Source organism: Girardinichthys multiradiatus, chromosome 6 (assembly GCF_021462225.1).
Source record: "Girardinichthys multiradiatus isolate DD_20200921_A chromosome 6, DD_fGirMul_XY1, whole genome shotgun sequence".
Classification (NCBI taxonomy): Eukaryota; Metazoa; Chordata; class Actinopteri; order Cyprinodontiformes; family Goodeidae; genus Girardinichthys; species Girardinichthys multiradiatus.
The window spans coordinates 43405383-43431337 of record NC_061799.1 but is presented as its reverse complement, the minus strand read 5'-3'; the positions used below and the strand labels follow the sequence as shown (position 1 = coordinate 43431337).

The following is a 25955-nucleotide window of genomic DNA, read 5'->3' as shown; positions in this document are numbered from 1 at the left end:
GAACAATAGATAAGTGGAGTCATGGAGGTTTCTGGTTATTCACAGTCTTTCCTCTTCAATCCATAACTGAAGGAACAGAAAAGCTGCAAAACATTTGGTTTGCAAATTAAAGCTGAATTTAAGAAGGAAACGAGCAGAAAAATAATGGAGAGGGTTTTCCATGTGTGAATCCCAACATGAAACGCCAAGCTCCAGAACATTTGCCTGGAAAAATCTACCTCACTAATTTATCCCTCCTGAAGTAAAATCTAAAGATCTAGTTCTCAATACCTATATCTGTGAAGATGCGGAGATCCCAGGGTAAAACACACCGATAGCACGTGGTAAGGTCAGAAATGTTCTGGCTTTGGAGTAGAATTACAACCATAAACAGGAAAGATTGTGTTTCTTGCTCAAATAAAAGAGCCTGTGAACCAACGGCAATGATGTGGAGCTTACAAGGAGTTTACAGGGTGACCTCCAGCAACAACGGGATCCTGCTGCACGGCACTGGTTGGATACTGGAGAGAGAAAACAGAAAAAAGAACCTATTTTCTCAGTCAGAAGTTAATGCTTTTATAAACAAATGAAAGAAATGGATTCTTTATGATTCAACAGATAACAAACCTAAAGAGTCTCAAAATGTTGGCTACTTAAATGCTTTACTCTGTTTGTTGAATTGTTTTAGTCTGTTTATTGTTCACCATTACCTGCTGCATTATTTTAGTGTTTGTTTGTGCAGAAATAGTGTAAATTAAATATAAGGTCAGAATTATATAGGTTGTAAGGGTTAGATGAAACATAAGATGAAATTGATTCTCCACATCTTGCAGTATTTAGATACTTAAAGGAACCATTTACAGCACAGTATACAATACAGGTCCTTCTCAAAATATTAGCATATTGTGATAAAGTTCATTATTTTCCATAATGTCATGATGAAAATTTAACATTCATATATTTTAGATTCATTGCACATTAACTGAAATATTTCAGGTCTTTTATTGTCTTAATACGGATGATTTTGGCATACAGCTCATGAAAACCTAAAATTCCTATCTCACAAAATTAGCATATCATTAAAAGGGTCTCTAAACGAGCTATGAACCTAATCATCTGAATCAACGAGTTAACTCTAAACACCTGCAAAAGATTCCTGAGGCCTTTAAAACTCCCAGCCTGGTTCATCACTCAAAACCCCAATCATGGGTAAGACTGCCGACCTGACTGCTGTCCAGAAGGCCACTATTGACACCCTCAAGCAAGAGGGTAAGACACAGAAAGAAATTTCTGAAAGAATAGGCTGTTCCCAGAGTGCTGTATCAAGGCACCTCAGTGGGAAGTCTGTGGGAAGGAAAAAGTGTGGCAGAAAACGCTGCACAACGACAAGAGGTGACCGGACCCTGAGGAAGATTGTGGAGAAGGGCCGATTCCAGACCTTGGGGGACCTGCGGAAGCAGTGGACTGAGTCTGGAGTAGAAACATCCAGAGCCACCGTGCACAGGTGTGTGCAGGAAATGGGCTACAGGTGCCGCATTCCCCAGACCTGGGCTACAGAGAAGCAGCACTGGACTGTTGCTCAGTGGTCCAAAGTACTTTTTTCGGATGAAAGCAAATTCTGCATGTCATTCAGAAATCAAGGTGCCAGAGTCTGGAGGAAGACTGGGGAGAAGGAAATGCCAAAATGCCAGAAGTCCAGTGTCAAGTACCCACAGTCAGTGATGGTCTGGGGTGCCGTGTCAGCTGCTGGTGTTGGTCCACTGTGTTTTATCAAGGGCAGGGTCAATGCAGCTAGCTATCAGGAGATTTTGGAGCACTTCATGCTTCCATCTGCTGAAAAGCTTTATGGAGATGAAGATTTCATTTTTCAGCACGACCTGGCACCTGCTCACAGTGCCAAAACCACTGGTAAATGGTTTACTGACCATGGTATCACTGTGCTCAATTGGCCTGCCAACTCTCCTGACCTGAACCCCATAGAGAATCTGTGGGGTATTGTGAAGAGAACGTTGAGAGACTCAAGACCCAACACTCTGGATGAGCTAAAGGCCGCTATCGAAGCATCCTGGGCCTCCATAAGACCTCAGCAGTGCCACAGGCTGATTGCCTCCATGCCACGCCGCATTGAAGCAGTCATTTCTGCAAAAGGATTCCTGACCAAGTATTGAGTGCATAACTGTACATGATTATTTGAAGGTTGACGTTTTTTGTATTAAAAACACTTTTCTTTTATTGGTCGGATGAAATATGCTAATTTTGTGAAATAGGAATTTTGGGTTTTCATGAGCTGTATGCCACAATCATCTGTATTAAGACAATAAAAGACCTGAAATATTTCAGTTAGTGTGCAATGAATCTAAAATATATGAATGTTAAATTTTCATCATGACATTATGGAAAATAATGAACTTTATCACAATATGCTAATATTTTGAGAAGGACCTGTATACCTTTACAATTTAGAGTTTTATCAAATAAAATATTACATAAAACCCATGAAAAACAGTTTCTCCATTAATTAGAAAATTGCTCAGTTTATTCAGTTCAGTATTTGTTTGTATTTTTCTCTGACTCTTCCAGGCTCAGCACTCGCACCACGTGATCCAGCAGGTTCTGAACCACCTGGACACGCACAACAAGAGCACACCCCGGGTCAGAGCCGGCATCGTCCAAGTCCTGCTGGAGACGGTGGCCATCGCTGCTAAAGGATCTGTAGGTGCGTCCAGCAAATGTTCTGGTTCCATCATGAAGATGATTGTTTGCCAGCCGTCTTTGATGACCTTTTAAAATATTAATCTCACACTGCTGAAATCAGTTGAAAGACGAGTGTTTTTTTTTTTAGATGTGCTGCAGTGTGTTGCCAGGCAGAGAAAATGTCACGGTTCACATGAAGTGTTAATAGAAATGCCTCAATCTGCAGAGAAAAAGTCAATTAAGCCACTTCACTGCAGCCAGATGGAGAAGAAAATGGCAAATTAGGCTGTTTTTCCCTTTTAAAAAAATTACATTTCGTAGGTGTCGAAATAAATGGTTGGTTAATCAGCAATGAAACAAATTATGATGAAAACTTGCAAAAATAAAGTCTTTCATTTCTTCAAAGAGATGATCTTAAAACTACCAGGTATAAAGCTTAAGATGTATTACTCAGTTTAACAGAGGAATTTAATTTGAAGCTAAAAGCTTGATTGTTTTATAATATTCATCAATATTCAGTCAGTCTTAGCTTGATTCTGATTGTGGACAAAAATCAAATTATCAAAGGTTTTTTTTTAATCCCTCACCAAATCTATCTGCTCTTCTGTTTTTATTTCCTGCTAATGTATGTGATAATTATACTTCTGAAGCATGAAGGTGGTCACCTTGAGTACAGAAAGAAATGAACAGAAAACAAATTAGCATTTTAATTTGTCCTGACTAAATGTTTCTATTGTTAAATGATGGTGAAAATCTCCCAGCAGAAGAAATAATTAGAAACTTTGATTTATTCAGAAAAACTTGTAACCGTTTCTGCTTCAGTCAACCTTTGGTTTGTGTGTGTTTGGGAAAATTTTAAACTAAATTCCTTGTGGACAGGAATGATCCAAGAGTCCAAGGGAAGCGACGTGTTCAACTTTGAAAGTGAAAACCCGACTCCTCCCAATCTGTGGCTCGGTACAGTACACATATCCTGTGGTTAAAGATGTCTGCAGCTTTTTCCCTCGCCTGACATTAACAAGCACCCTGGGATTATTAGAGCTGTCATAGATGCTGCATACACTTTATCCTGTTTGAAACAAAACCGAAGACATAAAGAATTAAATGTTAACTTATTTCCTCCATTTTATCAAACTGGTGCTTTACAAATCCACTGTTTAAACCTTTACACTAAATACTAAAGAACAGTAGTCCACAATTAGTTTAGGAAATGGTCAGTCGGTTAAAAAAGTTTGATCTTAAAGGGATTTTTTTGTGTTTTGGAAGGTTTTTGTTGAGTAGTTATTAGCTATCTGTTAACAGCAGCCAGAACCATCTTAGTTTGGAGAATCAGGATTTCTCATGATAGTGCAGCTAACAGGCAAGCTTCAGTTAAATTAAGAACAGTTGAAGTGCAAGACTTAAACTAAGATGCAAGCTAAAAGGTTAACTAGCAAGCAAGCTAACAGGCGAGCTAAGAGTTTGAGCTGACTATTGGGCCAACAGCCAAGCTAAGAAATGATTTGGCTTAGATCAACCTAAGACCCGAGTTACAATTCAAGCGAACAGCCAATCCAGAAATTGAGCTAATAGTTGAGTTTAGAGCTGAACTAAGATTACAGCTACAAAATGAGTGAAGAATCAAGTCAACAGCTAAGATAAACGTCAAATTATCATCTGAGCTAACAAATGCATTAACAGCCAAGCTACAAAGCAAGATAACAGTCAAATTTACAGCTAAACTGAACTTTGAGCTAAGAATTGAGCTAGCAACCGAGCTACAAATAGACTTAAACAGACCTTAGAAGCAAGCAAGCAGTTGAAGTTACTGCTAAACAAAAACTCAACTTACAATTTAAGCTAACCACCTAGCAGAGATTCAAACTAACAGCTGATTTTTGAATTGAGCTGAACGCTAAGCTTACAGATGAACAAACTAACAGTTGATCTTATTGCTGAACTAAAACCTGGGCTAATAGATGAGCTAACAATCAATCTAATTTCCATATGCAGGCAACATTCACTGATGAATGTTTCCCAGTAAGGTATTTTCTACTAAATATTTAGATATGAGATCGATACAGTGACTATTTATTTAGTTGAGCAATGTCTGTTGCTAAATTTACATGGCAGCAACATGTTTCCAGTGATTCTGTTGGCCATGAGTTGTTCCACGTCTCTAACCAACAGCTCTCCGCCGGTATAAGTGTGTGTACTATAATCCGACAGGAACATTTAGCATTGAGATTTCTGGTACTTTTCTTCAGCTAAGGAAATGTTGAACTCTAAATACATTGTCAGGACTTAGAACATTTGGCTGCCTATACAACCTGTTAGGGTTAGCGTTCTTTATTTGGTTCATTTCTAACGCTAACTCCAGTTTTAGAGAAGTTGGAGTCTAAAGTTTGCTCCGTTTTCTTTTTCTGACTTCTCTTCTGATACTTTTTCCCCTTAACTGAAGTTTTCAATCAGAATCAGTCTGTTTTGTTCAACTAGATCCCATTTGTTTCATTTCACAATTTTTATGTCTTCGGTTTTGTTCGGAGCTTTACAATTTAAAACCCTTTTAGTGCTTTTACTTCAGACTCAAATTCAAGCTATATGAAAATAAATTTGAAATACAGTTTTTGTATAAATGTTTCTGATGAATAAAGCATATATTCTGTTTTAAATACAAAAAATGCAGGAAATTATGTATGTTGATGCTGGGTTCATATTAAAGAGGTCCTTTAAATCCCAGCAGGAATCCATGAGTAGTTTAAGAAAACAGTGAGTGACCAGAAGCACAGAAGAACCTGATGCTCTAAATAAATCCTTAAGAAACATAGTTTGTTTTTATTTTACAGTTTTAAAGATGTTTGTCTTTGACAAAAATAACATCCAGAATGGTTCTAAAGTGTTCTTTAATTCAAAACTTTTAGAAAATGCCAAAAACAACAATAAATAGCACAGCAAAACAATACATTTTGTACATTTAAGGTTTTCATTGTAAAGTTTCTTCTTCTGGTCACTCCTTGTTCTTTAGTTTTTCTAAACCAGAGCCAGAGTGGGGGGGGGAAGCTGCAGATCATAGTCGTGTTGTGATAGTGTAGCTGATAGTGGTGCGTAGAGCAGCAGGGTGATGTTAACAAGGTCTCTACAGTAGATTGGTCTTTTATTTCAGAAAACCAGGTGAGTATCACACCTTTTCCCTCAGGTTAAATGTTTTTATTGTGGTGTTTACTCTGGAAGAATCAGCTTGTCCATTTGAAGGATTTACATTCTGCAAACGTCTGTCCGTTTATGAAAGATTTCCAGTGCAGCTCATTTTTAGAGCGTTGAGGGCTCATGGGGCCCCAGGCAGTCAGGGTTGAACCAGTCAGCACTGACTAAATGTTAATCTGAGGTGTTGCTTTCTGTGACAGAATAAATTAGGCCTGCTGTTACTGTGGGCTGTACTTTTCTGCAGCTTGCTGCAGATGTGTGTTTGTTTCAAAGCTAAATTTGGTTTTAGAAAATGTGGATTCTGGTATAACTGCTTAAAATCTGAGCACCAAGAACCAAAGCACCGCTACTGCTTATCGGAACCAAGCACTTTTTGTTTCTACATCCATTATTCTGGGATGTAAATGGATCATTTTAACAGAATCATTTTCTCTGAAACTCATAACTAATCAGAGGTGCCATTACAAAAGTACTGAAGCACAGTTATTCCCACTCAGCACGTTTTTTTACTTTGGTTTTGTCATGATTTTAAAAACACCCTGCTCATCAGTGTTAGAAAAGCCCATAATACCACCCTGATGATTAGGAACTATGTGCTTTACCTTCTGTTAGAGCTGGGAGTTGTTCAGACAGTTGTTTGTAACGTGGGTTCAACCAGATATTTGCCAATATGAAAATCTGGGCCTATATCTATATCCAATATTAATATGGCTGTTATGGCCGAAGACTCACTTAACAGAAAACTCTCTCTAACTGCAACAAGATGGAAATAAACACTGGTTAAAATACCAGCCAAGTTTGACCTATTGGACCAATATGCTGCAAATTGAACGAACATCGGTCGATACGATGTTCGTTCAGATATATTGTGCATCTCTAGGTACTATAATAAAACGAGGATGTGTGATTTTCTTTTTTTTTTATGTATAAAAATTAAAATAAGTAATCGCTGCACATTTTTACAAAAATCCTCTAATATTCACTAATCTGAAGCTTTGTTCGCTTCCTTGACATACTTGATTTGAGTGTTTACACCTGGATTTTGATTAAACATTGTTTTGTTTGTCAGTGATTAGTTGTGATTAATTGAATTAGAGTTTAATATTCCAGACGAAGTTGAGTACAGCCCATCAGGGGTTTCTGCTCTCTGAGGTTCCTCTGCTGCTGAGGCGAACTTTGATGACCATATTGGAAAATGATCCGTATTTATTCCTGCTGGCTGTTCTTCTTCTTATGCCGAAACCAAAAATATTACATAAACTTTCCAAATGATGATTCTTGGTGCGGTGCCCTCTGATCGCAGCTGTCCAGTTTAGATTTTCTCCGTTATCCCTGATAAACTGGAGTTTCTTCAGATTTTAGTAAAGCTTTCATGTTTTTCTGCTCTGGGTAGAAAATAGTCCTTTCAGTCTATTTTTGAGAAATACGTTTTTTAATTAGTTAGTTAATTTTCTTTTCAAAGTAAAAGTAAGTTTGTCGATTAAGATTTACCTTTTTTTTTATAGTTTTGAACCAAATCCTGATTTTAATAACCTGTTTAAAAATAACAGGAACAGACTGAAATGAAGAAATCATTCAATCTGATTCACATCAACCATCTTTAAACTGCTGCACAAGAACCAATAAAACGATTTAAAACATGTAAGACCATCATATAAAGTAAAAAAATAAACTTAGATTAGGTTGAGAATAAAATCAACTTGAAATATGTCAGATTGATTTTATTTTGTACCACATCTACAGTCTTTGGTGATGAAAACATCCCACAGCAGGATGCTTCCACCACCTTGCTTTAAAATGGAGATTGTTTCCTCCTCCTGATGGAATTGGTGAAAAAGTGAAACTGTTTAAACGTTTACCTTCAGGTGGCGCAACAGAACCCTAGTAGGCTGTTTCTCTGAACACCTTACAGCCCCTTACAGTCAGCTACTCTGCTGTAAAACTAAAACAAAACATATTTTCCACCATCACTACCTCATAAACAATTGGCTGTACATGACCGTACATTCATCCTTTGTCATCCTTCATTTATCTCTAAACTTTATATATATTATTCATGTCTGTTCGATGTGAGCGCGTGAAACTAAAGTCAAATTGTTTATAAGCACAAACCTGGCCAATAAAGCTGATTCTGTTCAAGGTGTTTTTCTGGCTGTATTTCTGTTCAAATGCTGCTTTTGTTATTAAACTGCTGCTGTGTGACTGCAGGTCCGACGGTGCTGGAGGTCTTTAACACTCTGCTCAAGCACCTGAGGATGAGCGTGGACTTCGAGCTGGGTGAAAGCTCCAGGAGAAACTCCAGCAGCAGCGCTTCGTCCGTCCGTGGCAGAGAGAGCGATGAGCGGATCGTCCAGAACGCCATCATCCAGACCATCGGTGCAGCATCCTCCTCGCTCTGTTTTTAAGCAGCAGTGTTGGAGCTCTGACTCACTTCTCTGTTCCTTTCTGCAGGGTTTTTTGGTGGAAATCTTCCAGATTACCAGCGAGCTGAAGTCATGATGTTCATCATGGGTAAAGTGCCAGTGTATGGGACCCCCTGCCACACCTTGGACACAGTTAAGATAGGGTGAGTCACATTCCCATTATATCCCAGGGCCCCGGGTTCCCATGCAGGGTGTGAGTCAGGCAGTGAACAGATCCTAGAAGCTTTACAGAACCCAGCAGATCCACCCTGACTTCACTCAGCTATTCATTTTGTTTCTGGGTCACCACCAAAGAACCTCAAAGGAAACTCTGACAGAACAGACAGAAATAGGAAATAAAACCAGATTTGATGGATGTCCGCCTACATCCCAGTCTAGAGTCTGATGGTCGGATGTGTCTGGAGGCTTTTTATTCTCTCCTCAGATGAGGTTTATTATTCTGCCTGAACCGTTTCGTTTATCTAAGATCCAAACCAGGTGCTGAATTGGACCAATAGAAACTAATGGATCCCCTGTATTCTCCTGCTGCTGCTGTGACCAGACAGAACAATGTGGATGAAGATGTTTTTTCCTGATAAATTGTTGTGCTTCACTGCAGATCATCTGATTGCAGCCACATGAAGACCTTCACCGTGTAGCTCTGGACCCTCAGTTGATCATAGCGGCGTTGTTCAGAGGACAAAAACACTCACAGTAAAATCTTAATCTGCCCTCACGTCCCCTCCAGGACGCCCCGCAGAGCTTTCTGCTCCCGGGTCACCGAGATGGAAAAAGGAAAAAGCAGTTAAATCCATCAGGCCTCAGGAGAGCAAGGAAACATAATCCCAAATCGAATGAACGTCATTCTCCTCTTCCTCCTCACAGAATTACAGGCTTTCTTCCTTTACCGCTGCAGGGCAAAGGTTTGAATCTGCTGCTTGTCGACTTCAGTGCAGAGTTGCACTATTTATCACCACAGGGGAACTTTTCTCTTCCACCTTCAGATTGGTCCTGTTGGAGTTATTGACCTGGTGTCACTACAGTGTATCAAAATCATAATTAAAGGAAAATATAGAAGGAGTTTTGTTTCCAGAAGAGTCTTCTAGTGAGAGGATCTCATATTGGATGAAATCATTACTGCAGCTCTGTTACTGACTGGTTATGTTTGACTTCAGGCATCAGGGAACCAAGAGGATCCAGACGATGCTGCTCAGCTCCCTCATCATGGTGAGACCTCTTCCTTCACCTCCTCTATCCTGTAAAATTAGACTAAAATATGAGAATCTGTCCTCTGATTTAGTGCAAAATATCATGAAAATCGCACCACGGTGTATCCATGTGTTGTTTGGTATCATTCATATCATCTTTTCAACATGCAAAGAAAACACAAATGTTACATTTAATATTGATGTAACTCTTCCTTTAAAGGTATAAACACCCGGCTCTAGACCGGGGGCCTGAACCTGTGGCTCCGGAGCCGCTTGTGGCTATTCAGATGCTCTATTGTGGCCCATTTTTTCGGGGGATTAAATAATGCCAGCTTTAGCAGTTTTTCTTAGGCATTTTAATGCAATATATCTATAACATTTCCACAAAGAACAGCGCATGTAGTGTGAGGAATATTTTTTGTTTATGAAGTAATTTTTCATAGCAAACTAAGGGCTTTTCTTTACATCATTTTCTATCAAAATTTAACTTCCCATTGGAAAGAAAAAATGAATTCATTCTCTTTATGTAAAGATTTGGACAATATTTAGCTCAGAGTATTCACTTTTATCTAATGTCACTGCGTTTCAATCCTGTTTGATTACGATTACCTTGATGAAAAGGGCTTTTTGTCATAATGTCTTTATTTGTCGTTATAACCACCTGAAGTCTCCATGAAGTCATTTCATTACTTCCTCCAGAGTGAGAGCCTCATCTCACGAGATGAGGAGGAACAGGTGTCACCAAGTTGAGACGCTAACACACACCAAGCTGCGACTGCACACACTCCCCCATGTTGCAACCTTGTGAAGAATCAGAGATGCATGTGTGTGAACTTCTGCTACTGCAGATAGCGTGTTGCATCCTTAGGCTTTGAGATGAAAACACACGTACTTCTGAAAGCTCCTGTAGCAAACACTGTTTCTGCTGCATCTTTGTGCATGCAGAGGTGCTAACACACATGACTCGGACAGCCGCTGCACCGTACTCTCTTCCCACTGCATCTCATCTGGCCTGTCATGCCAGCTCACATGGCTCTAAAAGCTGCTGCAGCTAACGTTTTTCCAATTGCATGCATGAGCACCCGGAGATGCAAACACAGACATCAGAGAGCAGCTGTATTGCACATTGTTCCTTTTTGTATCCTTATCCATGCAGAGATGCAACCATGCATGCCTCTAGAAGCCAGTGCAACACACACTTAACCAAATCCATCCTTGTCCACACAGATATCCAAACACCTCTGAAAGCAGCTGCAGTGCACGTTTTCATGTGGCATCCTCATTCACGCTCTCAGATAGCTCCCACCCAACACCTATACTCGTCTTTCCTCAGTTAGATGCCACCTGCTTCTCGCTGCAGCTGGATGAAGGGTGAAAGTTTTGAGTATTTATAGCCCTGAGGCTGCAGATGGGGCCGAGCAGCAGACAGGAATGGGTTTTCGGTCATGATATGTTTTAACAGTGGTAGTGTGCAAACTGTGGGGACACTGCAGACTGTTGGGCTAAAACAAAGATAGCTGAGGGTTACCCTTCTGTTTGAAGGTTAAAGCTGATTCTCTGGCTGTGAAGTGGAAAAGCTACTCGGGGCATTTATGGTGGAATATGGGGAGGGCGAAGAGCAGCATATAACTGAAGATCAGTTTTGCTGTTAGTGTTTGTTCATCGCTGCTGAAATCAAAGCCTGAAATCTGAAGCTCACCTGCAGCCGGATATCAAATCTCAAACATCAGATTAATCTTTGGTTTTTAAACTGATCCTCATGTTGTGGTTACTCAAGACACGAAAGTTAACATCTGGACCATTTCTGCTGCTTGTAAACGTAACCTTTAAGCTGACTAGACGCCTCCTGCTTGTTGATGACTCGGCTCTCTCTCTCTTTTCCCTCCTCAGGTAACCTCTGGATTCAAGTCGAAGTCCATGTCTGCTGCGTTGCCTCCTCCCTTCCTGGACCCGCTCTTTTCCATCTCGCTGATGGAGGACAGCGAGTTGAGGCAGCTGGTCCTCGAGATCCTCCACAACATCATTGATCGCCATGACAACCGCGCCAAGCTACGCGGCATCAGGTAACAAGGCAGTTAGCCGATCCACATCCTATTTCTGCTTTCTAAGAGAGCATTTTCACAGCTGAGGTCTGTTTTTCTCCTTCTTGCAGAGTTATCCCAAATGTTGCAGCGCTGAAGATTAAAAGAGAGAAAATCTCTAAACAAGATGTTGCATTCATGAAAAAGGTAAAAACCAAACAAATCAATATTTTTTAAGAGTCACCTTTTCACTTCAAGCTATTTTTCACAGGCACTCACAGAGGAAGCTAATTTCAGCCAGGATCTTGTTCCTCTGGTCCTGATGCCACATCTCTTGAGCATCATTGAGTGTTGAAACATTGATGAACTGGTAAATCAAAAGCTTAGACTTGCAGCACTCTCCTAAAAGGGATCCTGTAAGTTCCTGAGGAAAGTAAATACTTCAATCCTAATTAAGGTAGGGAATAAATGTGAAAGTTCCTAGGGAAGGTAACCTAAAGGTTCCCACTAAATTTAGCATAAAAGTTCCCACTGAAGTTAACCTATAAGCCTGTGAGTTCCCAGGGAAACATCAATTCACTTTTGGGTGAGGTAACCCCTACATTACCAGGGGAGGTAACAGTTAGGTTTATAAGTTCCTTGGAAATGCAGCCCATAAGGTTGTATGTTCCTGGGAAAAGGTAACACCTTCCTGGGAAAATAAACCACTATGTTTTTATGTTGTAGAGATAGATTATCAGTAAGTTTGCAATTTCCTTTTGAAGGTAAATTGTGCATTTCTAAGTTCCTTGGAGCCCAGATCCGGTAATGTAGTAACTTAATTTTGCAGTGTTTAGATCCGGTATTTTTACATTTAGTTGACTCTCAGAAAATTAGACGTTAGATTTAAATTAGATTCATGTATCAAAACATTTCAAATAGTGTATGAGAAAGTGTAGTTCTACCTGTTCCAGAAAGAACACTGAGGACAGAACCAGATCCTCTAAACTGGATTCCAGCCTGGAATAATCCCTCAGCTCATGACTTCCCCATAAAGATGCTGCCAATTGAAGTTGTTCACCTGTAGTTCACGCACCAACTGCAGCCTGGAGAGCGAGTGACTGCAGGACTGGAACCAGCGCCGGCTCTGCTCTGCTGCCAGCGGCCTTTAATGGAATCCAACTGGAACTCATTAGAGGTGAATGTGGACTCGCTGGCCCTTCGCTTTCCATTAGCCTCCACATGGAGCGCCTGAATGCCCGAGCGGCGCGCTGGCACAGTTATTTCATAGTCGATGTGTGATCTCCATCAGCTCTGCTTTTGACACAGAAGATTATTTTTAAACTGGGTCAGAATTAACCAGATTCATCTTTTTCTCACCTTCCGAATTTTTTTAGCTAAACTAATTTAATTCCCCCCCTCTGTTTATAGAGAGTCAATCCACTGCTGAGGTCTTTATCTTCACAGCAGGGTCAATAAGTCCACATTGAACACTGAATGATTGGTGACTAAAACACCTGAAACTGGACTGAAAATTGACAGATCAGTCGTGTTCTGGAAGGCTGAGGGTTTTGTGAAGCAGCAAGTTTAAGATGTTTTAAATGGGTCATCTGTTTGGAAAAGCAGGCGTTGGTTTGCTTAACCCTTCAGGTTCTGATGTTCATTATTCTTGGCGGTTTATGGAATCGGACCCAAGTCCAAACACGAAGATGTTCTGTTTAGTTGCAGCAGATAAAATGGTTGCAGTAAATTCTAACATCTTGAGAAGATCTTCGACTCGTTTCTTTGGAACGTGTCTGAACTGTTGTCTGCATGAGTCTGAAATGTTTTAGTTGGGTTCTACTGATTAGATGTAGCAACCTGCTGACTGAAAATCTTAATCAGATACAGTGGATCAGGTCCTAATGTCTGTTATCATTCACTGTCACAGAGCTTCTTTGCTGTCCAAAAGCCATTAGAATGCTATTAATGAGACGCATCATCCCACCAGGAGACGTGATGCTTCATTAACACCAACACAAACACACCAGTTTGTTTGGTTCAGCCCCACAAACAGCATCCTGCCGTCAGGCAGTCAGTCCACTGGTTCTTCCAGGAAATAGTCTGTTCCCTCATTTGTGCCGATGGAGGATGGAAATCAGAAAGTATTGAATCAGATGTGTTGTTCTCCCACAAAACTTATTGTAATATTTTAAAGTGACCTGGATCAGAGTCTTCAGAGGTTCTGCTTTGGTCTCTTGCTGCTTTTTCACTGGAACAAACATCTTAAAGTGTCCTTCAGGTCCTGTGTTCCTGTGTCCTCATTTTAAGCAAACAGCATGGTGGACCGGTGCAGAAACTGGAACAAAGTTTAACATATGATGAATAAATGGACTCCAGTCTATGAATTGATTTTAAAAAGGCTGGATTCTGTTATTTGAGTTTGTTGGGAAAGTTGTGAGGGAAGAGGGACGGAACCCTGCATATAGCTTAATAAAAGCAGCAGTTACATATGGTTTAAACGTGTCTGAATATCAGTCAGGCAGAGGTTGAGGAGAGCAGATTCAGGAAGAAAAACTGCGTTTTACACGGATTTTCAGCTGTGATTTTCAGCGGTAAAATTCATCAGATGTTTCATTCCTTAATCCTTTCCTTCGTTGTCCCTTGTTTCCTTTCAGCACGGTCAGCAGCTCTACCGTCACGTCTATCTGGGCTGCAAAGAGGAAGACAACGTCCACAAAAACTTTGAGCTGCTCTTCACCACCCTGGCCATTCTGACCATTGAGCTGGCCAATGAAGAAGTGGTCATCGACCTGATCCGACTCTCCATCGCTCTGCAGGTGACACTGATGTTCAAACTCTGAACATTTAGAAATAAATTGTGATTTTCTAACCAGTTGTTTTGACCAGGCTAACTGATTTTAGCAACACTACACAGTGTAGATGATACGAAATGCTCTCAAACACAGAAATAAAATGTTTACCAACAGAGTTTGGACCAGGATGGAATGACATGCAAACTAGTTCAAGCAAATTTTTTACTGAAGCTTTAATTAATTTTTATGCATGATGCAGCCTTCAGTCATAGAAGGGACCTCTGGTTTTAAAAAGTACGAAGCCTGATTTAAAGACATTCAAATGTTTCCTCTGTCTAAGAACTAATAAATTCTGACTCAGAAGTGGAAAGTGATCCCAGGTTTTACAGGTAAAGGCATTTTAATTTTAACCTGATGGAGGAAGCAATTTATTGTACAGCTTTCACTTACAGGGTACTTTCCAGAACTTTCCTGCAGGTTAAACATAATAATCTTTTTTGTAGTGATCTCTAATACCCTGTAAGTCCCAGAAAAGTGACCTGTAGAGACCTGTGAGAGTAGCCTGTAGTTTCCAGTTAGGTAGCCTCTAAGTTCAGAGAGAGAGTAGCCTATTTGGTCAACTGGTTCTGGAGAAAAATCAAGTCCAAACTGCTACCTGTAGCATCCAATCAGCACAAACTCCATACAACATATAAAATGCATGTCAGAGGTCATTTTCCCCAACAACTGCTCATGCTGCATTCAGGTACAGCTGGGACACTGGGAAATAAAAAACATTCTTTGTTTGCTGCTGACAAGTAAAAAAAATACATATTTTCATTTATTTTTCTTGACTGAAGCTGTTATATGTCGCCACCCTGACATTAGCATTTACATTTGAATATTTTAAGTATTTACACATCAGCAGATGATGAAAGTATCATTAATATCCCTGAGTGTAATCAGACCAGCCACCTTCACATCATGCCTTATGTAATGTTGCATCACCCTGCTGAGAAACAGCTGCAGGGCTTCATATTCAGCTCCTAATGATTGAGCTGTGGCCTTGGGGTCGTTGCCTAGACGATAATCTTCTGCTGACAGTATGAGATCACAGTCTGCATATTTTAGAAATGAAGGCATGCAGGGCAGTGATGGAAAGGCCTGGTGGCCTCATCAAACCTGAAGATGTGCTCTAAAACCATCCCTCTGTGTATCTGGTTTCTGCAGGAGATGGCTCTAAACAACGAGGAGAACATGCCGATGTCTATCCGCTGCGGCATCATGGCGCTTGTGGCAGCGTACCTCAACTTCCTGAGTCAGATGATTGCCAACCCACCGTTCTGTCAACACGTCAGTAAGGTGCGTCGTCAACCAAACGTACTGCTGGTTAAATGTACAGGTCCTTCTCAAAATATTAGCATATTGTGATAAAGTTCATTATTTTCCATAATGTCATGATGAAAATTTAACATTCATATATTTTAGATTCATTGCACACTAACTGAAATATTTCAGGTCTTTTATTGTCTTAATACGGATGATTTTGGCATACAGCTCATGAAAACCCAAAATTCCTATCTCACAAAATTAGCATATCATTAAAAGGGTCTCTAAACGAGCTATGAACCTAATCATCTGAATCAACGAGTTAACTCTAAACACCTGCAAAAGATTCCTGAGGCCTTTAAAACTCCCAGCCTGGTTCATCACTCAAAACCCCAATCATGGGTAAGACTGCCGACCTGACTGCTGTCCAGAAGGCCACTATTGACACCCTCAAGCAAGAGGGTAAGACACAGAAAGACATTTCTGAACGATTAGGCTGTTCCCAGAGTGCTGTATCAAGGCACCTCAGTGGGAAGTCTGTGGGAAGGAAAAAGTGTGGCAGAAAACGCTGCACAACGAGAAGAGGTGACCGGACCCTGAGGAAGATTGTGGAGAAGGGCCGATTCCAGACCTTGGGGGACCTGCGGAAGCAGTGGACTGAGTCTGGAGTAGAAACATCCAGAGCCACCGTGCACAGGCGTGTGCAGGAAATGGGCTACAGGTGCCACATTCCCCAGGTCAAGCCACTTTTGAACCAGAAACAGCGGCAGAAGCGCCTGACCTGGGCTACAGAGAAGCAGCACTGGACTGTTGCTCAGTGGTCCAAAGTACTTTTTTCGGATGAAAGCAAATTCTGCATGTCATTCAGAAATCAAGGTGCCAGAGTCTGGAGGAAGACTGGGGAGAAGGAAATGCCAAAATGCCAGAAGTCCAGTGTCAAGTACCCACAGTCAGTGATGGTCTGGGGTGCCGTGTCAGCTGCTGGTGTTGGTCCACTGTGTTTTATCAAGGGCAGGGTCAATGCAGCTAGCTATCAGGAGATTTTGGAGCACTTCATGCTTCCATCTACTGAAAAGCTTTATGGAGATGAAGATTTCCTTTTTCAGCACGACCTGGCACCTGCTCACAGTGCCAAAACCACTGGTAACTGGTTTACTGACCATGGTATCACTGTGCTCAATTGGCCTGCCAACTCTCCTGACCTGAACCCCATAGAGAATCTGTGGGATATTGTGAAGAGAACGTTGAGAGACTCAAGACCCAACACTCTGGATGAGCTAAAGGCCGCTATCGAAGCATCCTGGGCCTCCATAAGACCTCAGCAGTGCCACAGGCTGATTGCCTCCATGTCACGCCGCATTGAAGCAGTCATTTCTGCCAAAGGATTCCCGACCAAGTATTGAGTGCATAACTGTACATGATTATTTGAAGGTTGATGTTTTTTGTATTAAAAACACTTTTCTTTTATTGGTCGGATGAAATATGCTAATTTTGTGAGATAGGAATTTTGGGTTTTCATGAGCTGTATGCCAAAATCATCCGTATTAAGACAATAAAAGACCTGAAATATTTCAGTTAGTGTGCAATGAATCTAAAATATATGAATGTTAAATTTTCATCTTTACATTATGGAAAATAATAAACTTTATCACAATATGCTAATATTTTGAGAAGGACCTGTACAGTCTCACAGGCACTTGCTTGCCCTGTTCCTCCTGCTTTACTTTTGCTCCAAAGTATCTTTGAAGTCATAATTTTGGTGATTTCTGCTGTTGCCTCTTCAGGTAATTGAGCTGAGAAACATGGGTGCTCCGCACCTCCTGCCTGAACACATCTTCAGAGACAAGTGTCCGTAAGTATTTACTTTGTAGCCAGATTGTTGGGAGATGATCTGAAATCTCGCCGGCACTGCCATGTTTGTACCAAAGAAACACTGTCAACATGGAGTCCTGTTAGGTGTCTGCATTCATTGTCCACCTGCTATAATTACTTTACGTGGAGGTTTGCAGCAGCCATATTGAAAACACAACCTTCCAGTATGCAGCTGCGTGATAAATGGTAAAATGAGGTTAACAATGAAGTTCATTAAAAACTACAGCCTGGTCTCAGGAGGGTGTCTCTGCACTGTTTGCACGACGCCCACCGGGGTTGGTCACAGTCCTGATGGAGCTCACAGAAGATTGCATCATGATGAGGTTTCCATGGGGATATACTGAAGGACAGGTTTCCAGCATGGGCCGAGTAGTTTCAAGTCTGGATAAGCATGGAAAAAGTAGAGTATTACAAAACTCTTATGTTTCAGTCAGTGGGGTTTGCATGTTTTACATTTAAAGGTCAAGGTCAAAGGAGTTGTATGATCATACTTCTTAAACCCAGTTAAAAGACAGGCCGCAGCGTCCTGGACTGGAAGAAGACTTAATATTTAAAGCCTTATCATTATAAGCAGAACATTCACATTGGAAATGGGCCAAAATAACTGGAAATCTAGAAATTTTACTGTGGAAAAGTATTGAATCTTGACTTGAATCGACAGATTTCCCAAAGGCAATATTTGGGGGTATGCAGGATCACCAAAGGGGAATTGTTACCACCTGAATCAGAACCAGTCAAATATCCAATCTAGTAATTCAGACTTATTTACATATTTTTCTGTTTTTCCAGTCTTCCTGAATCATTGGACAAGCATGACAGGCAGCTGTATTTTCAAACAGCCGACATGGCAGAGTGTCTGGCAGGGCCAGGATACAACGTGGAGAGGTTGTCCATCCCATATATTCCACAGGTCACAGGTACGATGCATCCAGCTCTAATATTAACACCATTTAACAAAAGTGTTCAAATGTGACAAACGTACGATGCAAAGTGTAGTTACTGCACCAAACAAACGGCTATGCAGAGTTTTGTGGCTTTAAAGTTATTTTACAAAGTTAATACAAAAATAACACGGAGTAATAAAGTGTCTTGTCTGAAACTTGCCCAGACTTTACAAGTACTTTTCTGGTACTTACAGTGTACGTCCAAGTTAATATGAACATTACAAATTCTAACATTCCCCAGTATAATTATCCCCATAAGTCCGCTGTAAGTTCTGGGAACATCTCCTGAACTGGTTAACCAACTGTTGGTAAAGCACCAACTTATCATGGACTGTAGAAAAGTGTCTCAAATGATGCAAAAGACATCAATATGTAGCATTTGACAAAATATAAAATGTGAAATTGATATAAGTAAGCTTTTATTAAGTACTATGAGAAAAAAATCTAAGTGTTAAGTTGATTTGGAGCTTGGGAATAATGGCTTTATTTCTGCTCTTACCAATGGTTTCCCTCTGTTCTTCCTGCCATGCGTTCATGTTCAGTGCTTTACACCGTAGGAAAAATCCTCCACAGGTGCAAGCAGACATCCAGAGGTAAAAGGCTTGGATAGAGCTGGAGTAGATTTCTGTAGATGTAGTTTCCTGCTGTAATATGCAACCTGAGTTTGCTGTAAAAAGTCCCCAGAAATCAGCCTGTAGAGTCCTCCTTGCTCCTTAGGATTCGACTGTTCTGATTGGCCGGCCTGATCAGCCCCCGCCCACATAATTGTCACCCCCAGGCTCTGGCTCGGTCCTCCATCGGTACACAGCCGGGAACTCCCTGTAGAACTCTTTGAGCCTAACGCTCTGCAGTCCTAGTTCTGGTTTATTTGTGCAAAGAAAAGCAGGTTCTAAATGTGAGCTTTGTGTATGATCCGATTTATAGTTGGGCTTTAGTGGCTTGAAGATTTAGCGACCTGGATGACCTGGAAGAATCCACTGTTAGAGGCCCAAGATCAGAGAACTTTGGGTCATCAAACTCTGATGTGTTTGGACTAATTTTTGTGTTGAACATAAAAAACCTTCAAACAGGAAATAGGAATTTTATCAGATAAATGTACCAAGGTTTGTTTTTAGTTGATCCGATCAGCTGTTCACATCCCAACCCACCCTAACCATCAGGAAAACTGAGCGGACCAGGTCCGTTTTCTCAGTTTTCCTCAGAACAGAAGCTGTTTATGTAGTTGGAGACGGAGTTTAAAACACTTTAATAACTTGTTGAACCATTTTACTTGCTTTGCGTCTGGACTCACTGTGGTGAGTATATCATGATGCGGTTGATCTGTTAATAGTTCACTAGTTTGTGTGTTTGGTGCCAGTCTGTGTTTTAATTTTAAAGTAGAATAAATTAGCCGCTCCTGTTTGGTTCCTGTGTGATTTTTTTGGTTTACTAACATGACACTAAACTAACCACATGAGTTGAAACATGACAGTAGTGATCTACATTCAGTTCAGTTTAGAGTTAACATTTTAATACCACTTTCCAAAGCTTGAAAGCCTTCAGGTCCAAATGGTTCCCAGGCTCTGGGTTTGGACCTCACTGTGGGTCATGAGATGCTAGGTGTAGACCAGGGGTCTGCAACCTTTGGCTCCTGGTTACGAGTGGCTCTTTGAACCTTCCACAATGCCTCTTACTTTTTCAAAAGTTCATGTATCATTGCTGCTCTAAAAGAGCTTTATTTAGCTGCACTGAGGGGAAAAATGGGTCTTTGGACTGAGAAGGCTGCAGGCCCCTGGTGCCAGAGCCTTTTGGTAATGTCCAGAGGTTAATCTCAAATAAAAGTCATAATCAGTGTTGTATTTTTTGCCATAATTGTTATGATGAAGATAAAGAATAGGCTGATTGGTCCTTTGAACTGTGGGGTTGTAGTTCTGCAGTTGTCATTTTGTGGGGTGGAAGTGGAAAAAGGTGCATTCAAATCTGAAATCTTGCCCTAAAATAACCTGTCGTGGTTGTGTGCTGCAAAACAACAGTTGGCATCTGTTCTCTTGTTGCTTTATTTATATTCTTTATCTTTTAATGTCTCCTGTCTGGCAGAGTAGCACTCAGAAATGATCTCTAAGTGCCAAGAAGAAGCCCAACAACTTTACTTTCACAAGTGGAGCATTACGGCTAACGCTATAATGCTTTGCTTGATATTTATAAAATAAACTTTATTAGAAACTGCTTTGGCATAATTTCAAATGTAATGGAAACAGAAACAAAAAGGAAAAAAAACAGAGAGAGAGAAGTTGGGGAAAAAAGTTAGAAAGGAAAGGAGATACAAATAGAGACAAAAGGATGAAGAGAGTACAAGATAACACCATAGAAGACTGCTTCTACACCTGCAGTAACACATAGAGAAGAACAACATTAGCGAAAAGTACACAGTACTAATGAAGAGCAGAGTACCCAGAGAAGAGCAGAGAAAAGGACCAGGGAAACCACCCAGCTGCCACAGTGCAGAAGCCCAGGGAGCTGCAGCTACGAGTCCTTAGGCAGTCTGCTATGCCAGAGCAGATCCAGCCATGGACCCAGCAGAGGCCCAACAGAGCCAGGGGGCCCAGGCCCTGCCAAGCAGCCATCAGGAGTGAGACGGGACGACCCCGGCCCTCGACACCGGGGATGATCCAAGAGAGGAGGCAGCCCAAGACCTAGCCTGACAGAAAAACAGACACACACAGTCACAATTACACTCACCTTTTATGCATACACATAAAAACACTCACACCCACACACCCAGCGTAAAGATATACAAGAGTGGACATTCATGCGCACCCCCCATATGCACTCTATACTCCCAGGTCCAGGTATCGATACCCCAGAGGGGTGACCAGCCCCCCAGGCTGCAGGATGACCACCCAAGCCACAAGTCCAGACTGGGGCCATCCCCTCCCAAACCTGAAAGAACCAGGCCCAGAAAAGGAAAAATAATTGATAAATAAATAAAGGATGGTTCACCCAGTCCAAACAAGCCAGCCAACCAGAGCCTCCCCAGGACCACACAGTCCCAACCCCCCAATGAACTCCAATCTCAACCCCATGAACCCCAACATGAATTTCCTCAAAGGACCCCCCCCCAGCCAGGACACGGATATTGAACACAGGCCTCCGAACATAAATACCATGAATCCCCTCCCCACTGGGTCACACCCCCACAAGACACCTCCACCCCCCCAAAAACTGATGAAGACACATCCTCTCTTGTTGCTTTAGCCAGAACCAACAGTTTGGGTCGAATGGTAACTAGGGCTGCACGATATTAGAAGGTCTTGATGACGATAATATTGCGATGTCGATCAGTTGCGATATTTGCCTTTCCTCTTCTTTCCTCTTGTCCTCATCTGTGCTTCCATTACCCTGTGACCTTTAGCATTCAGGGCAGTTTGTCATTGGCATCTAGTGTGAACATCTGCTGCTTTGAGACTCTGTCCAACTGGCTAGATATTACTTCAGCAAGTTCATAACACAACAGTATATTAGCCAACAATTATTACACTCCAAACGGTCCTTTGTGATATAAATATTTCACATACTGATATTGCGATGATGGTATATTCGCGGTATATCGTGCAGTGCTAACGGTAACATGGTCAGTACCGTAGGCAGGGAGTAAAACAATCTGCTGTGTATTTCAACTGTTGTTCTCAGCCTCAGGTATTTGCTCTGTAGCGACCCCTGGTGGTCAGAAGCGAGCTTGCATTTGGGCAGGTTTTTAAACCATTTTCTGTTCTCTCGTTTGCTCCTTAAACAGAGTAAAAGATGTGATTAATGCTGTTAGACTTTCAGTCTGAGAAGCTTTTGTCTCATTTCGTCTACAAGATAAAAATAAAAACTAACTGAATCTTCTGGAAGAGTTTATGAAACATAAGAGAGAGCAAATGTTAGAGGTACAGCAGCGAGGTAAGAGCCCAGCTTTCTGTTCTTCTTTAATCTCCCGTCTTTTGGGACGAGTTTCCTCATCAGTGCCGACTGCTGAGTCATTCCTGCTCCAAGTTCTCCGCAAAGGTCGCCCTGACTCATGGAGAAAGTTAATTATAAAGCGCCGCCGCCACTCAGTGTTTTCACACCTCGTCTGACCCTCCACGGTCAAACTCTGATGCACTTTAATCCGTTCCTGCAGACGAACAAACAGCAGCAGCTCCAGGCGGCTTTCCAAACCTCACAGGAGATTTTCCGGCTCGGAAGAAAGAATCTCATTTGTTCCTTGTAGAAAACCGGAGCGTTGCAGCTGAGTCCGAAGGGTTTCTGTATCTGGGAGGAGAGATAAACTCTGCTCAAAAATATAAATTGTATAAAATCACACCTGTATGAGAATTAATGCTATAAATAATAAAACCGGAATTTCTTCTTCCTGGAAACCCCTACATTTGCAGTTTTATGGGTTCCTGTGAATTCCTCGGAAAGTCCTAATTACCTGCATAATTTTCGTTGATATGTTTTGAACCATTTCAATGATTATATATTTAAGTTCAACTTATTTTCATAAACTTTTACTAATTTCTGAAGACATATTTCAGATATTTATTATTTATTAATTTTTTCTTCTGTTTAAAACATGCATTTCATCGTTTTATGTAAAGGACTTGAAGCCAGATTAAACAGTAGCTTGGAGATGTAACGGACCAGCGATCTCTGTGGTGAGACTGGTCTGTTTGTGGAGGGAAATCTAAAGTTCTGGCAGCATTCAGGTAGACGCTGTCATTTCTGCTCCAGTTCTGACCAGCATTTTTACTCTGATTTCCGGCCTCAGTTTAAGTCACCAACCCGTGCAGTGCTTATGTAAAACAGAGCAGCAGTGAATGGAAGCAGCTAAAAGTCAACACTTTTCCACATATTCAGGGAGAGTGTTTCGGTAATGCCGCTGTTAAAACGTTATTCTGGGAGCATAGGTGGTCATAACACACAACCTCTGTATGGCTGACGTTAATTTTCACACAACCAAATGTCTTTTTGCTCTAAAAAGCTGAGGCTCATCTTGTGGTGGTGGAAGAAAACAAGTTGCTGCTGCAGGTAGTTATCGTGGGTAAACATGCAGGAGGAACATTAGGCAGAGGAGTTACTACTTTAACGAGATCTATAAATGTCTGCAAATTGTTTTGTACTGACTGTTGTCACTTTTTCCAATTTGAAAGGTCAAAGCTTTATACCAGTGGGCCATCCAGACAATTCATTACTCCATCACTCCATATATGGTCATGCAAATTCTGTTTGATACATCTTTACCTCGGTCAATGTGTCAGAAGATGTTTTAAAATTAAACTAGAGATTAATCATTTAATTTTGTGCTGTTGCAGATGAAGACCATCTGCAAAGGAGGAGGAGTTTTGAGGACACCATCTCTCTCCAAGTGGACATCATGTCCAACAGCCTCCCAGATAGGGTGCGCTTCATTTTCATTTATGACTCAATGTCACTTATGAAAGGATATAAAGGTGTTTTTAGCTTATTTCTGCCAGTCAGTCTTTAAAAGCCTAAATATTCAGCTAGAAATGAAGAATTCCTACAGAATCACGTTTGGGTTTTTTCATGTATCTGCAGTCGGAGTTGGCTGAGGAGATCACATTTGAGACCCTGAAGAAGGCCATCGGTAAGATCAACCAGTTCTCTGTCAGCAAACTAGTTCTTCCTTTTATCACATGTGATCTTAGTAATAAAATAATTACAGCCTTTAATTCGTTTGTGAATTGTGATAAACCCAACAGTTTGTACTGATATGCTAGTTTTGGTTTTCACCCAGTATGGTGCTGTTCGTTCTGGTCAAACATCTCTACATTCAGATGAAGCTTTGTAAACATAATTCTTGCTGCCATATTTATTATAAAGCTACCAGGTTTTCCCCTTCAACCACTTCCAAACAAGCCATAATTGTGTTCCCATCATGACCTTTAATCCTTAACCTGTTAACTGAGATCTGTAGAGTCTGTGCTTGGGTTCTCAGGTTTTCTTTTTGTCATTTCTCAGTATTGCATGCTCTGACAATGGGGTTAATTATCTGGGAAGGCCACTCTTGGAAAGATTGGAAACTGTCCTAAATGTTTTCCACTTGGGAATAATCTGTCTGTGAAATGATGGACTTCAAATAGTTTGGAAATGATCTTATAACCCTTCCCAGGTTGACTGGCTGCTTCTTTAAGGTTATTGCTGATCTCTTTCTATCCTGGTATTGGTAAAACCTGTACTCTCCAAAGCAGCTAACAGACATGATGATTAGTTAATGAGTGCATCTAAGCAGTGCCTGGCTGCTGCTTTTCCTCATTAATCTTCTGAAAGCAACAAGGTTGAACTCATTTCTCAGTCAACGCTTCTACATTTTTCATTGTTTCGCTGTTTTTCATTTAGTCTGAATGTGACATTTGTCTTGTCACATAAAAGTGATCTGAGGTTCTTTGTTTCTTCTTTTAGATACGACTGGTTTGGAGGAGCAGGAGAGGGAGAAGAGGCGTCAAGTGATCGAGAAGTTCCAGAAGGCTCCATTTGAGGAGATCGCTGCTCACTGCGAGTCAAAGGTGGGAAATAAATACGATGTACTGATGGACAAAAGTTTTAACAGCAACTCAAATGTTGTTTTACTAACTTTATAACAAACTTTGCTTTAGTTTTCGCTCATATCGATCAGCTAATCTTATGACACTGTAGCAGCTCCAACAGCAGAGGTTAAGTCCAGCTGAAGCCTCTCTGTCTAATCGGGAGATTAATTGCTATGAAAGAGGACATATGGGCTTGAAGTTATTGTTTTCTTGTAGCAATGTTTACCTTCAAAGAAAAGCTGCCCTCATCATTAACACCAAAATGACATCAGATCCAGGAAAATGCAGCTGAGATAAGTTTCTTGGATCATTAAGAACCTCAAGCTGAGAGGTTCAACTGCAAGCTTGAGGACCTCCAGAATCCAGTCACCACCATTGCAGAGCTTGCTTGGCATTGGCAGCTGCTGGGTTTGAACACATTAGCACAGTGAAGAGTAAAGCCCCCTGATCCAATCCATCTGTGGGGTTCCTTCTCATCCAACCAGAGTGGGCTTCTACCTGATTCTGCACCAAGAACACTGAATGAAAGTGGGATGAAAACATCTGCAACAACTTCTTCCAACAATTCAGGAAGAATCGGGTCATACACTGAATCTTTCAGACTAAACATTTGTGTCTCTGCTAAAACGTTTGGGAATCACTGAAATCTCTTCCTTACCTGAAATGCTTTTCTCCACCAGGCCAACATGCTCCACGACCGTCTGGCTCAGATCTTTGAACTAACCATCCGGTGAGTCCATCATCTCGCCTTCATCTTCATCTTATTTTGGTCTTTGTTTGTGTTTAAATGTGTTCTTCAGTGCTTTCTTTACAAAGTGTTCTGACATTTCTTGTTTGAGCGAAAATTCAGCTACAGTTCTCAGGATTTCCAACAATGAATTTTAATTGTTTAGACCAAAATATTGATGAAGAGTCAGTTCTAGAAGCTGTAACTCTGCTCCAGCTGCGCCACCAGTTAAACCATCTCAGCTCTCCATTTTTCATCCTGTTTTCCATAAAAAAGTAAAGTTACTCTTTTCTCT

At 41.1% G+C, this 25955-nt stretch overlaps 1 protein-coding gene across 3 annotated transcripts in view; it reads left to right on the top strand.

Moving 5' to 3' along the window:
• The window catches only part of efr3a (EFR3 homolog A (S. cerevisiae)), a 122456-nt gene that overhangs the window by 91687 nt on the left and 4814 nt on the right, over positions 1 to 25955 (top strand). For all 3 annotated transcript variants that reach the window (XM_047367946.1, XM_047367945.1, XM_047367944.1), the window contains 14 exons: positions 2560 to 2695; positions 8065 to 8232; positions 8308 to 8422; positions 9434 to 9485; positions 11357 to 11529; positions 11619 to 11694; positions 14124 to 14285; positions 15471 to 15602; positions 17354 to 17421; positions 18231 to 18358; positions 23701 to 23786; positions 23945 to 23993; positions 24809 to 24912; positions 25614 to 25663. In XM_047367946.1, the coding sequence (XP_047223902.1) occupies positions 2560 to 2695; positions 8065 to 8232; positions 8308 to 8422; positions 9434 to 9485; positions 11357 to 11529; positions 11619 to 11694; positions 14124 to 14285; positions 15471 to 15602; positions 17354 to 17421; positions 18231 to 18358; positions 23701 to 23786; positions 23945 to 23993; positions 24809 to 24912; positions 25614 to 25663 (1499 nt within the window). The remainder of the gene's footprint in view (positions 1 to 2559; positions 2696 to 8064; positions 8233 to 8307; positions 8423 to 9433; positions 9486 to 11356; positions 11530 to 11618; positions 11695 to 14123; positions 14286 to 15470; positions 15603 to 17353; positions 17422 to 18230; positions 18359 to 23700; positions 23787 to 23944; positions 23994 to 24808; positions 24913 to 25613; positions 25664 to 25955) is intronic.